The following is a 14436-nucleotide window of genomic DNA, read 5'->3' on the forward strand; positions in this document are numbered from 1 at the left end:
GTCCATATCTTAATAGATAAAATACGCACGAAATGAAATATGATTAATTTTTACCACAGAAAAGAAATATAATTAATTGCAATTAATGGCTACAATTAAATAGAGAAAAAAAATGTCATGTGATGTACACGAGAGAAAAGTTACAACTAAGATAAAACGTGAAAGGAGACAACTGAAATGGGAAGAAACCGATATAATGGTCAAGAAAAAAGAAAAAAGAAAAAAAAATTGAAACAGGACTTTTGAGTTAGAATTTAGAAGTTTTGAATTCTTATGATTAAAATGAAAAAGGACAAGTTTTCTAATTCATTAATAGAGTTCAACTTTTTAACGTATTTTTTTTCTAAAATTAGTGTTTTCACTCTCATGATTTATATATTTTCATGTTTTAGTTTTAAAAAAAACTCACAAGCGAGAAATATTTTAAACTTCAGAGATTGTTTTTTTTTTTTTTGCTGAAAACGGATGCTTCATACCGTACGGATACGAATACACCCAATAAGATCAAAATACAATACCTCACGGAGTGCCAATGGCGGCTCCGCCTCCCCCGACCAGAGGGCATACCCCGAGTGGTGGGCCGCATGGGCAGCCACCCAATCGGCTGCCCCATTGGCCTTCCTGAATACATGCTTGGCCAGAATGGCCCCCCCTCACTCATCATCACAATATCGCGAATCAAGGGATGGTCTGTGCTCTCACCCCCCAATCCCCTCTGAATCCACCGGACAACAGTGGCCGAGTCACCCTCCAAAATAATCGAGCTGGCCCGCAGTACTACCCGCGCATGTCGAAGGCCTGCCCAGGCTGCACGCAGCTCTGCTCCAGGCACCGATATATCAAACAACTGACAGCCACCTGCGGCCACTACTCTGGAATGCGGGCCCCGTATGACAAAGCCTGCACCGCCTCGCGTGCCACCATCCAAAACCGACCCATCGAAGTTGACCTTGAGGAAGCTCAAGGGTGGGGGCACCCAGGTGAAAAACACCAACTGAGAAGCTGCCGAAGCAGGAGGGAACCCCAGGTGCCCCGAGCTGTCAAAGGTCTGTCTGTATGAGGGGCGGGTCTGATCTCCGAGGCCTCTGCTCGAGCGAGCTTTGCCGCAAACCTCGGTGACACCCTGCGCTCACCAAGAGTGCGAGCATTCCTTGCCAGCCAGATCTGAAGTGCTGTGCAAGTAGCTCTAATGCCCTTCTCGCGGGTCCATAAACTGGCTAACCACTGCCGTATCACCCTGAGAAACTGTAGCCGCTCACTCCGGGCCCTCTGCGGGACCCCAGCCCACTGCCATGTCGACCTCGCCCATGTACACTGGAAGAGCACGTGGTCCGCTGACTCCTCAGCTCCGCACGTCCCGCACTCAGCTGGGACCCCCCAACCTCGCCTGCTCAGCTCTACTCTCGTAGGAAGTCGGTTCCATAACACCTTCCATAGAAAGAGAGCTACCCTCGTGTGAAGTCCGGACCTCCAAATCCAAGTGCAGTCCGGCCCCGGCTCGTACCCTGGCTGAATGACGCGCGTGAGGTCTCCCAGCCTGACACTGGCCCGGCTCGAGGTGCCCCACACCCTGACATCTAGCCCCCCGCATCCTGGTAACGGGAGGGATCAAATCCTCGCAGCTAGGTGTACCCCGAACAATAGCCTGAGTCTGGCCTCATCCTATACTGCCCCTCCTGGTGCAAGGAGGTCGCACACCCGTAGCCCCTCAACTGCCTCTGTGTCAAACATAGTCGGCCAACAGCTCAGGGCCAAGGAGTCCACCCATGAGTCGCTGGTCACATCAATACTCCGGCCGTCGCCAATCAGAACCCTGATGTGTGCCGATACTGATGGCAGGTACCTCCCGATCTCACGCCACATGAAGGAGACTCGGCGACCCCGCTGTGCCAACCCTGAAGCCCCTCGGCCATATCTGGCTGCCATCACCTGACTCCAGAGGCCGTGTGGCTCTAATATGAATCGAGCCGCATGCCGAGCGATGAATGCCTCGCGCCTCTCAATAAGGGACTGCACTCCCAGACCACCCTCACTAGTGGGACGGCAAACCTGCTCCCAGGCGACCAGGTGCACTCCGTGACCTCCACCGTATGACCCCCACTGGAAGTTCCGAAGAAGGCGCTCGATCCTTAACAGGATCGTCTTGGGAACCACTGTGTTGGCCATGAGATACACCGGTATAGATCCCAGCACTGCCCTGACCAGTGTGACTCTCCCCATCATGGATAATGAGGACGCCCTCCATCCCTCCAGCCTGCTCTGGACCCACTGCACCAAACCGGAGCACTCTGCCACCCGTAGCCTCCGGCCAGTAATAGGCACGCCTAGATAGGTAAGCGTCCCTTCCTGCTCCGGTATCTGGAGGATCCCTCTGATCTCCTGTCTGACTCCGCTCTCTGTGTTGGGGCTGAAAGAGATGGTAGATTTGGAAAAATTCACTCTCTGGTCGGACGCCGCGCAGTAGGCCGCCACCACTCTGCGAAGGACCCGAGCCTCTGTAGTCTGTGCCCTGGCCAGAAGAAGACAGTTGTCAGCAAAAAGTAAATGGGTGATAGGGCGAGCCCCCATGGCTGGGGTATAGGCCTCCAGCTCCCAGCTGGCGCACACTCTCTACAAAGACCGGGATAAAAAATCAGCACAGATAATAAACAAGTAAGGGGATAAGGGACATCCCTGCCGTAGCCCTATGGAGGACTTGAAGTAAGGTGATGGTGTGCCGTTGACCAAGATAGAAAACTTTGGCCCCCGAACACACCCCATAACCCAGCCGATCCACTGCCTGGGGAAGCCGTACGCCTCCAACGCCCGCTGAAGAAAGCTCCACCTGATCCTGTCGTAAGCCCGCTCCATATCCAACTTGACTGCCATCAGGCTGTGCCGCTTCGATGCTCGTCGGAGATCCCACATCATTTCCTGGGCCAACATAACATTATGGGAAATATTTCTGCCGGCCACAAAGGCCCCCTGCTCCTGGCTAATGATGCCAGGCAAGAGGGGCTTTATTCTGCCTACCATAATTCTTGCGACAACCTTGTATAGGGTTGTGCACAAGCTGATGGGCCTAAAGTGACAAGGTTCAGCCGCATTTTGGCGTTTAGGTATTAGCGTGATGAAGGTGGCCTTCCAGTCCTCAGGCATGCTGCCTGGGCAAAAAAACACTGGATAGCCTCCACCACCGCTAGTCGGATAATACTCCAATACTGTTGAAAGAAGAAGGGGGGGAAACCATCAGGTCCCGGGGCCTTGTCTGCGGCCAAGGCCCATACCGCCTCCTGTACCTCCTGTGCCGACACTGGCCGGGTCAGGGATACACTCTCAGCATCACAAATACACACGTCCGCCGTTAGAGGGGGGTCCCCATCACTGGCCTCCTCATCCTCCGTCCATCTAGTACGAAAAAAATCGAGTAAGACCTGTCGGATGGCAGGCTCACCCTCCACTCGATGTCCAGACCCAGCTCGCAGAGAGTGGATCATGCTCCTCTATCTCCGGATAACCGTCGACCGATGAAAGAACCTGGTGTTGCGATCACCTTTGCTTACCCACTGCACCCGAGATTTCTGTCGCCAGAATATCTCATGCTGCCGTAGTAGCGAGTGGTGAGTCGCAAGAAGTCCCCGAAGATTGGCCATATCGTCCTCCGGAAGCACGCCTCCTAAGTCTTCCTTCCTCTGTAGCTCAGCGATCGAAGTTTCAACCCCCTCCAGTCGCCGGAAGATATTGCCCACAACCTCACGGTTCCATCGGCGAAGGCGCCGTTTAGTCAGCTCAAGTTTGCGTGAGACCCGTTGCATGGCATCGCCGTGCACCGGGGCCCGCCACGCGTCGCAAACAATATCCCAGGACTGGGGGTACGACAGCCAAACCTTCTCAAAGCGGAAGGGGCTGCGATGCGTAGGGCCTGATGAGGTGGACAGTAGCAGTGGGCAGTGGTCCGAGGCAAGTGACTAACCCGGCCTGTAGGGAAACGGAGGATCCAATCAGGGGACGCAAGGGCCCTATCTAATCGCTCCCAAACCCTAGCACTGCCCAACTGATTATTGCACCAGGTAAACTGTGGTCCCGTGAAACCCAAATCTACCAGGCCGTTCCGCGACACAAAATCCTGAAACTCTCTCCTGTCCACTCGATCCGTGAAGGCAGCGCCCCCCCGCTTCTCATCCTCACTCTGGATACAGTTGAAATCACCAATTGCTACCGCCGGAATGCCCTGGGCGGTCAGGTTGGTGATCTCCTGCCAGAGGACTCTCCTGGCCCGGTGGTTCGTACTAGCATACACACCACACAGTACCCATGGAGCGGCGTCGGGTCGTGATACGATCATAATTACTTGTTGGGAGCAGTTGTGGAAAACATCGACTGTCGCCACACCCCGCCTCCATAGAACCAAAATGCCTCCCGACAGCCCCTGGGAATCGACTGCATAGGTCTCCCAATCCCTCTCCATGCGTCGTCTCAAACGACTGAGCCCATCGCCCGATAAGCAGGTCTCACATAGGAAACAGATCTCTGGACTATGGACCTGTACTAGTCGTTTGAAGGCAGACATGAAGGACGGCTTGACCGCCCCCCTACAATTCCAAGCAAGTATCATCATGGGTCACAGTCCACATAGTCGGCCTCAGACTCATCCTCTCCCAGAGTCGCGGGGCCATCCTCAGGCGCGGCGCCCCGGCAGTCTCGCCCCTCCTCCTCGCCACCAGCTACGGATACGACCCCCATAACTGCTGCCCTGACACGCTGCACGGCAGTAGAATGGTCTGTACCTCCCCTAATGGCGGTACCTCAGCCATGCTCCCCTCCGCGTGTGGGGTGGGGTAGTCCCCCACCACACACCTACCTCGGGTAGCGTCCTCCCGCACCCCCGCAGCTCGGGGGGGTGGGCCAAAGCGGAAAACTCCATCCGGGCCACCCCCAAGGTCCACGAAAGCATCCCACAGTCGCGGCTCGCTCGGCACACCCACCATGGGGTGGTCCTGGCCGTCGGCCTGCGAGGGCCCCAGACCCACTGCCAGCTCCTGACATGGTGGGCTAAACTGGAAGGGCCCTACTGGTGCCACAGGTCCCCCAGCCATGGTCAGCTCGTCCTGGGCCAGGGGGGCCGGGTCAAACAGATCCCTCGAACCCAAGGCTGGCTGGGCAGAGTCCCCTGGGCCCCCACCAGCCAGGCCCTGGGTCGCCTGGGCCCCCGTGCTAGCCCCAAGGCTCGGAGCCATCAGGGCCTGCGGCCTCATAGCGAGTTGGGCCCGCGGGCCCTGTCGTTCCAAAGAGCTCGCGCCCCGCTCAATGGGAAGGACCCCAGCAACGGGCGCGCCCTCAGCAATGGGCGCGCCTACGACAGCGGGCGCGGACACCGTGCGGGGCGCGCCAGCGGCCAGCAGCACGCCACCTACGCCTGGCGCGTCGTCGGGGAGCGGCGCGCCGCGGCGCAGGGCGCGCCGATCAAGCGGGCCGGCCCACGGCTGCGGCGCCCAGCCCGCTGGGCCCGTGCGCGTTGGGCCTGCCCAATGTTTTGGGTGGACAGGCCTGGGCCCCCTTGTGGGCCAAGGCCCGCTAGGGGCCTGGGCCGTTTTTGAGTTTGGGCCCGGGCCACGACCGCCCCGCTGGGCCCAGGGTCGGCCCGCGGGAGGGCCAGGTCGACCGAGATGACCGGGTCGGCCCGCCGGCTTGGCCCCGGTTCGATCGAGTCGGGTCCCGAGTCGCCGACCAAGGCAACCCGGACAGGGCCTGTTAGGGGGGCCGGGGCCGGCCTGTCCCCACCACTGGCCAACGGCGACCGGCGGCGCGCGACTTTCGTTGGCTTCTGCCAACCGTCGGTGTCCGCCGGTGACGCCGGCGAGGTCGGGCAGACCGCAGGGGGTGGCGACCGAGTCGATGACGACCCAGGCCCCTTATCGGGCCCAATCATCTCCCCCGATCGTGGCGGAGGGTTCTCCCGTGGAACTCTCCGCCGTGTCGCCACCATCCAAGGGCCATAGACTGGCCCTTGGTTCTCCTCCTCAGTGGCCGGAGGCGTCTGGTCTGTCCCGCCTTCAGGGTCCACCGCTCCCGAGGATGAGCCGCCCGCGGCTCGGCCAGTCGCCGGAAAACGGCAGGCGGCGGCGTCCGCATGACCCATGCGCCCACACCGGGGGCAGAGCGCCGGCACGTTTTCGAAGACGAAGGGCTGCCAGCGCACCTTCGTCATTCCCTGGATCAAAACCCCCGGCAACAGGGGCCGTGGTGTCGATAGCCACCTTTACACGGACAAATCCCATGGCCCCCTATTGCTCGGTGACCCCGTCCACCGCAATCGGCCGGCCCGCCTTAGCCGCAATGTGGAGGATGGTCGAGGTCGACCAATACTCCGGTGGAAGGCAGGGCAGGCGAAGCCAAACCAGCGCCGTCTTCACCGTGTCGGCGTTCGGCTCAAAATCCGGGACCCATGGGCTCATGGCGAGGAGCTGCCCCGCCACCACCCACGGGCCCTCGCTCAGGGCACGGTCCCGGTCCTCCGTCGACCGGAATCGGAGGGCGAGGTGGTCGTCCGCGAGCGGGACGGCCACCACGTCTTTCAGTTTTGCCCGGGCAGCCACGTCTCTGGCCACCCACTCCGCCGGGATGCGGCGGCCGAAGCTGCGCGCCACCAGTGCTCGTCCCTTCCATTTCAGCCGGGCCGCCGCTATTGGCTCCTCCGGTAGTCGGAGGACGTCCGGGAAGCGGCGGCTCAGCCGCTCCACCTCCGCGGCCGTGGGCCTTTGAGTAACCCACGGCCCCGGCCGTGACCAAGCACCGGAATTACCCCCGCGCCCAAAGTTGTTTGACTTACCCGGTCCTCTCGCCGCTCCCTCCGTCGTCTTCCCCGTCGGCTCCGTCGTCTTCCCCATCGGCGCCTTCCCTTTGCGGTCCATGGAGCTTCCCCCAAACCACCCGAAAGTCACCGGGAGCTGAGAACACTTGCCGAGCCAAGTTACTGTGCTTCACACTGCCCCGCCCACCCGCCGTGACTGGCACACCGGACGGCCGGAGCCTCGTCGGACGCCGATGGGACGCCGCCGACTAGCCGTTAGCTTTCTCACACTATGCTGGAGCTTCTTGCTCTAATTATCCATTACTGTCCCCCACTGCATGAAGGTGTTCTTACTTCAGAGATTGTTTGACCTCCAAGAATTCTCCATTTTATATAGCACAGAGTCGAAATAAAGTATATTTTATTTAATTTTAGAAGTAATAAAAATAATGTGTTGTTATGATATTTGTTATCAATTTTTCTTCAATAAAATACTTGTTGTCCATTGCCATCCACATATGTGCTTTGTAGAATGTCATTTCACTCCTTAGATGAATATACTTGAAGTGTTATATATAGATATGTCTATATATAAATATTCCCAATGCTCTTACTCTGTTGTTATAAACTATTGTTTACTTGTAGATATAATAATAAATTTAAAGACTAGATTGTTAAATCAAAACACGATTCATGAAAGCATTGACTATTGAGGACAATGAAAGCTTCAATACCGCATCTCATGTAGAAAGCAACAGTAGGTTGGGTTTAATTTTTTGTTTTTGGTACATCGACGGCTCACACCAGATGAGAGTGGATACAGCTAACAAAATCAGAAAACAAAATATTGCGTAAAGGCATAGGCACAGCTCCATGGTCTATTCAAGAGAAGCCTCCAGAGTGATGAGCCGCGAAGAAAGCAACGCAGTCTGCAATACCGTTCACCTCCCAATAAACGTGCGTGGTCTAGTGAGAGTCAGCCTCCCCAAGTGCCCTGTGAATATCGTGGAGCAACGGTCGATCCTTGATTGAGCACCTCCATCTCCGGATCCACCCAATCATCGTAGTCGAATCTCCCTCGAGGAGGAAGCGATCCGCGCCTAGTATCTGCCTCGCAAAGGAGATACCCTCCTAGGCTGCTCTAAGCTCAGCGGTCACTACTAACGAGTCAAAAATCCGTCGCCCTCCCACTGCCACCAGTTTGGCGTCACGATCCCTAATAACAAACCTCACACCTCCGCAGCTCCCATCCTCTACACGCTTCCATCGAAGTTCATCTTAAGGAAGCAGGGGTGGGGCCACCCAGAATACCAATATCGTCCTAGATGTTGCGAGAGCAGAATGGGGGTTTTAAATGTTCCTAACTAACCCAGTAGGTGAAGCCTCAATAGTGCCGATGATCTCCGCCGCATGCTGTAGTGCTCGGTCTGCCACCACTTTCGGGTGAGGGTTGTCGTCGTTCGATAGCTACAGTAATATCTTTCGTGGCTGCAAATGCTGGTAATTTTTCAATAGATAGGACCTGAGTAATTTATCAAGATAATCAGAATCAAAAAATCCGTTCTATGGCTTCAAGACATCGCCGCATCTTTATCTCTATTACTCTCTATCTATCCTCTTTATCTCTATTATTCTTTATCTATCCATCTCTTTATTTATTTATTTATTTATGGGATAGGATTTTGTAATCCATTAAAAAATGAGATGATATTTTGTAACTGCACCATATGGAAAAAGACAGCTTCGACATGGACATTTTGGAACTGTTTGTGGCTCCATATCATAGAGTATCTGATTGAATTAAGGGAATTATGGCAACAAAAAAAATAATTAGTATAATTAGCAAATCTTATGCACACATGCTAATAAAAATGTCGGCAATTATGGGTCGAACATTCAACCAACTTAGCTCCACTTAATCTCTTTAATCAAAATAATTTGGCTTCTATTGTTCTCATATGAACAAAAAGAACAAATTGGATGGGTGGTATCAAGGCCAGGGAGGGTACCTTTTGGAGTGTTATTTCCCCTACTATAGATGGGATAATTTATTCCATGAAACAAGTCGCTTTTCTTGTATTTGATCATAGAGATAAGTGAAGAAATAAGTGGATGCATCTATTTCATAATTATTTGGATTTTATCACAGGGATAAAATTGCCATCCCATGTTTCGGTACGTTTGAAGCATGGATATGAATGAAATTATGATTGGAATGGATAACCATTCCATATTTAATGGAATAATTAAATTTTATTAATCTGGCGAGATAGAATTACCGAATAAGTGTCCTTGTTTGAGTAAAGCTATTCCATTTCTTTATAGAATGTTTGGCAGGATACCTCCAGTTACAATTTTATCATAGACATATAACTGCTCCATCACTCTTTGATGTGTTTGAAGAATAGATAGAGATAAAATTTATCTGAAAGGAACAAGTTTTCCTTGTTCCATGAAATATTCCTAGTCCACTAATTTAATAGAATAAAAACTATTCAAATAAATAATTTTATTCGAATAAAGTTGTTTCATGGCTTTTTATTACGTCTGGCGAGGAACAGAGCCCTACACAGCAGCAGAGACGTGCATCACTTGCTTAATGCTGATTCACTTGAGAGATTCTCAGGTTCACTCAAAAAGGTGGTGTTCTGCATCGTTATTGATCCCTTTGAAATGTGCTGCTAAATGAAGCAAAGTGATCGGTGCGAGGCACATAAGTGATTTTTTCTTGCTGTTTACCTAATATCAAAGTTTCCATGCACCTTGACATAGGGTTCGGGTTGTATCTTTCGCATGAAAAAATGATCGATCTTCTTGACATTGACTATGGATGGCGCTTTGTGCAACTCTCAAAGCACTCCGAACTCTTTGAGTCATCCGTCTGTACAAATCTTAAAGTAACCGTTGCACGATCCAATGATGATGTGCGCAAGCGGAAGATACAACCCTTACCCTATAGGCGCATGACCTCAGCCATCCATCCACTTTATCAGATCACCACTGTGCATGTAGAGTCCTAACCTTGGTGCAATACGATCCATGCAATCCATAAGTGTCTATCAGTAGCAGTACATTTTCTCTAACCAATTCCTAGCTCACAAAGTTATATTTCTTTTCTTAAAAATAACAAGATTTAGAAGTAGTTCATAATTAATCATCAAAGGTGTTTGTTGGCGCTGAAGACTATAATTATGTGCAATTCTCAAAAAAACACTCTATGACTTGTTATCTTTTGACTTTTTTAGGTGTATTCGTATCCGATTTGTATGAGACATCCGCTTAGACTACAAAACAATGAATAGATTTCGGCACAGAAGTTCACAACTAGATTCAAGTGAAAACCATAAGAACAAGATCAGATAGTCCCAGCATAGCTGTCCATACAAAGTACGGTAATTAGACGTCCGATATCTTCTAGCTGACATTGTGGAATGAGTCTCTAATGGCATCTGCAAGATATTCACATTGAGAGAGAGATAATCCCCCCAAAGACATCCTTCCATCCTTGATCATGTATACGTGCCATTTGTTCCTCATATTATCTATCTGAGAAAGACGTACAAATACACAATGTAAGACATACCAAAAGGCATGCAATATAAGAAAAACACTAACAGCGAGAGCGTGTGCAATCTGATATGCACTGCCATGAGGATTTGAAATCTGAAAAATGATAGGAACTAATTACTCTATTTCTGTGGACAACAAATTAGAAACAGGACCTCTCAACCAGGTAATGTCCAACATTCACAAATTAATCTAGCAAAGATATAATAAGATAAAAAGAAATGCTTCACCTGTGCTTTATTCAAGCCAATAAGGGAGAAGATGCCATTTTCTTTGACAATGAAAGACCAATCTCTTCCGCTCCTATCTTTACAAGAGAGACTTTCAAAGAGTCTCTGCCTTAAACTCTTCAGACGCCGAGAAATTAATTCCACCTCTTGTTTCCATTCATTGAAGAGAGCTGGGTCTCCAACAACATTGGCAACTATCCTAGCACCATGAAGAGGAGGATTTGAATACTCAGGCCGGATTAGCCATTTCAGTTGGCTCTTCACCCTGATTACAAGAAAGCATCAATTTTCACATTGCACAGACCGGCAAGCAGCATGCATCATAAATCGTTTGCAGAGTCCAAGTCATTGTTCATCATGCAAGTTGATGATGTACCTCACGGCAGTTTCTGAGGATGAGCATACAATGTTGATTGCTCCAATCCTTTCTCCATATAATCCTAGATTCTTACCGTAGGACTGAGCAACCAGAAGCTCCAGACCGCGCTCGACAAACAACCGAACAGCGTATGCATCGGCATCAAGGTTTCCACTGGCAAAGCCCTGCAGTGCTTCCTAAGTTCAGGCACACATCATAATTGGAAGCAAGCAGTAACTATGGGGAATTAAGCTTCTTTACCTGGTATGCAACATCAAAGAAAGGAATATGGTTCTTCTCTTGGATGATATCAGCAATTTTACCCCACTGATCTGGCGTCGGGTCCATTCCGGTTGGGTTGTGAGCACAGCCATGTAAGAGAACAAAAGATCCATGTGGTGCAGCCTAGGAAACCAAATCAAGAGTTTACTACACCAGGGGAAGAATAATAGGTGCACCAGTTGGTTCTTAGGAGAAGACACCAAATTAACTTCTCCATGTCATAGTAAACCTGGGCTTGCCTATGTGGTAGTCACACCTCTTCTTGGTAACAAAGGTTTTGGATCCGATGCTTCGAGTGTGCATTTCGAAAAAAATAAAGATGGATAATTTTAGCATAGATGCCACTCCCTCCCTTTAATAATAATAATGATAATAATGATAATAATAATAATAATAAGAACAAGAACAAGAACAAGAACAAGAACAAGAAGAAAAAGAAGAAAGAAGAAGAAGCAGATGATGACGACAATCTGATCTCAAGACATGCCTATTCTAAATTTAAAAAAGAAAATGGTTTATGCAAAAATTTATTTGAAGATGGAGTGAATGCATCTAGAAGAAACCAGTGACAACAACTCCAAGGGTAAAAACATGGCAAACATATAATCAATATTAGAAATGTTTGAATTTTTAAACAACAATAACAATGGCAATTTTGTCCCCATATCAAAGCATCCTAGAAGGTGTTCTCAATTCTCATGAAATACAAGTATACAACAGGAGAGCCAATCTAGTTGAGTGCAAGAGCAATGGTGTGCAGTACCTTAATGTCTGCTATCATGCCATCAAAATCCAACTGTTTAGATATCGGATCATAATGTCGATATTCAGAGTAAGGAACCTTAGCATCATCAAAAATTGTTTTGTGATTGCCTGTTCAACATATAAGCATAAAATTAGCAGATCGAAGGGATGCCGGTAAAGAAATGCTAATCAGAGAACATGCATACTCCAAGTTGGAGATGATATTAAAGCTTTTGCATTAGGAAAATTTCCATGTATAAATGCTGCAGCAAGGTGAAGAGCTCCAGTTCCAGAAAGAGCTTGAACAGTAGCAACCTGAATTACAGAAGGCAGAGTGGAAGCAAATTTATTACAGCTATTTTCTCCATGTATTATTATTAAACTAAAAGAATTCAAAAAGAAAAGCAAAAAAATCATAGGAAATAATTGCATACTCTTCCTTCCTGGATAACGGGATTGTTTGCTCCAAACAACAGTTCTGCAGTGACCTTGTTAAATTCAGCCAAACCATCCATTGGAAGATACTGCAACATCAAACAGGATTCAGAGGTCAGGGGAGAAAAGGGATGGGGTATGACTCTGCAGTACCCTTTTAGCTTAATATTTCAAACTACCTCTTTATCTTCTCCTTTCTCCAGCATAAGTTTTTCTGCCTGCAGAACAAAATAAAATAGCAAAAGTCTGAGGTAACAGAGAATTTGCTGTTTGTGTCTTTGCGCATCAAGCATCACATACTGAAGTTTACCAGATGAATGTTTAATGGGACTCGTACCTTCTTAACTACGTTTAGCACGAATGGTTGGAGTTCCACCCTGTAAGCTCTGACCCAAAGGTTTACTTTGGTGTCGCTTGTATCTGCCTCAAATGCTTCCAAAAGCTCATAATATGGGTCTGGAGGGCCTGAAGTCACACCCTCAAAGCGAGAACCATTAGGTGCAACAACCGTACTGTTTGGACCAAAAGCCTGCAAGCCCCATGGTGATTACCACTTAGATCTTCAGGCACAATCCAGGTCCAGATCAGTGCAGATTGAAACTCTCCGATTTTTTTTTAAAGAAAAAAAAGAAAAAAAATTGCATATTTTTCTCAGCACTTCAGAAGCATGACAAGGGCAACAATTTTGATCGATGGTTTCGTGGTGATGGGCCTTTCTATAATGAATTTAACAAAATATTGGATACAACCAAAAAGATTTATCTGCAGCCAGCTTCAGCTATCCTTCTTTATGGCCCATTTAATTTTATTTTACAACTAATTTCTATAATTTTAACTTTTTATGAGTATTTAAAAGTCTTCAACTCAACTGCCGAAAATTGGTGAGAAGACTGCCAAAAATCAAAACTCATTTAACCCGGCTCATTCCAAGGCCAAAACCAAGTTCCAAAGCAGTATCTGAAGCCATTAATTGCTTGCCGTCGGCTTAGATAACTAACTCGTTCGGCTTTCTTTCAAGAAGACTGAAAACTACATTGTATAGCTATATGGAAAGTTGGATGTGTTTATCCCAATTTACTTGAGCGTTCTCTTGAAGTTCCTCTTCCTGAGGATGGGCATGAGCCCCTTTCACCATTTTTCTCATCATTTAAAGGTTCCAAGGATCAACACTTCCAACATTTGTGACTCCTGCCAAACTACATCTACCTCGTTTTTTTTGAGGGCATAACAACACCTTATGATCCAATCTTTTCAAAAAGAGGGACACATGCATAATCTATGCAGATTCTCAAATTTAGAGGGGCCAAAACTTACAGCTTCCTTGCCATTCCTCTAGTTAGGTAAACAACAGCAAACAGTAACAAAGAAGTCAGTAATGAGATACCGAAGTAGTAAGTGAACAAATGTTACCTTTGCCTTGAAAAGGAGACTGCCAGTCCTCTTGCCAACTCTAATGCTCTGCTCAATGACAGAATTCTCATATTTGAGTGGCCAAAGAAATGACTGGAATTAATTAGTTCGAAACAACGACGTCAAACGCCAAGAGTAATTCAGAACAAGAAAAGAGATATAAACCTTGGGATGTTCCCGGATGACAATGGTTGATGGCGAGAGGGCGAGGGGAACCATTTCCGAGGCCATTCGATCTAAGCAAAATAACAAGAACGTGAAATTCAAAGCCAAAAGATCAAAGACCCAGCTGGAGGACCTCCGGAGATTGCAACGATGGAAATGGTTTAAATCTCATACGACAAGTCACTCAGCAGCTATGGAGCTTTCCCATAGCTCCCAGCTGCATACCTATATGTATATATAACCAGAGGGAAGATAAAGATCACTGTTCTATTACGGCAGGTAAAAAATCCTACACACTAGCAGGCATAGTGTGCAGATTTATCGCCTACTCTTAATCTTATTAAAATTCGTTTAGTTGGTTATTAGTTTTAATAATTTTAAGATTCCGATCCATATGAAGTTAGGTTGAACCTGATCTTTAATATACCTAAGCTTATTTTTTAATTAAAATCGGATAGTAATATTTTGAGTCTTTT

The 14436-nt window shown here is 48.7% G+C and overlaps 1 protein-coding gene across 3 annotated transcripts; it reads right to left on the reverse strand.

Annotated features, from left to right (window-relative positions):
• Positions 1–9945: 9945 nt before the first annotated feature.
• On the reverse strand, positions 9946–14178 carry LOC103703655 (aspartate aminotransferase, chloroplastic-like). 3 transcript variants are annotated; one of them, XM_008786577.3, is made up of 11 exons: positions 13961–14178; positions 13796–13843; positions 12723–12914; positions 12565–12603; positions 12385–12474; positions 12157–12265; positions 11970–12079; positions 11186–11329; positions 10943–11109; positions 10567–10831; positions 9946–10315 (listed from the first exon to the last, which is right to left on the reverse strand). In XM_008786577.3, exons 1-11 carry the CDS (start codon positions 14024–14026, stop codon positions 10184–10186), a joined length of 1362 nt encoding a protein of 453 aa, XP_008784799.2. In that variant the 5' UTR covers positions 14027–14178; the 3' UTR covers positions 9946–10183. The 3 variants fall into 3 exon arrangements, with proteins under 3 accessions (XP_008784799.2, XP_038983660.1, XP_038983665.1); XM_039127732.1 differs by having other exon boundaries at positions 10049–10432; XM_039127737.1 differs by having other exon boundaries at positions 10049–10432; positions 12723–12850; positions 13961–14177.
• Between the last annotated feature and the right edge of the window lie 258 nt (positions 14179–14436).

Source organism: Phoenix dactylifera, chromosome 1 (assembly GCF_009389715.1).
Source record: "Phoenix dactylifera cultivar Barhee BC4 chromosome 1, palm_55x_up_171113_PBpolish2nd_filt_p, whole genome shotgun sequence".
Taxonomy (NCBI): domain Eukaryota; kingdom Viridiplantae; phylum Streptophyta; class Magnoliopsida; order Arecales; family Arecaceae; genus Phoenix; species Phoenix dactylifera.

Bases quoted from the DNA above. Each gene is read 5' to 3' on its own strand.
- LOC103703655 (XM_039127732.1), bottom strand. From the start codon at position 14,026: ATGGCCTCGGAAATGGTTCCCCTCGCCCTCTCGCCATCAACCATTGTC. The intron at 13,844-13,960 runs GTTTATATCTCT...GTCATTGAGCAG, and splicing joins TCATCCGGGAACATCCCAAG to AGCATTAGAGTTGGCAAGAG. The intron at 10,832-10,942 runs GTACATCATCAA...TCTTGTAATCAG, and splicing joins TCCTCAGAAACTGCCGTGAG to GGTGAAGAGCCAACTGAAAT.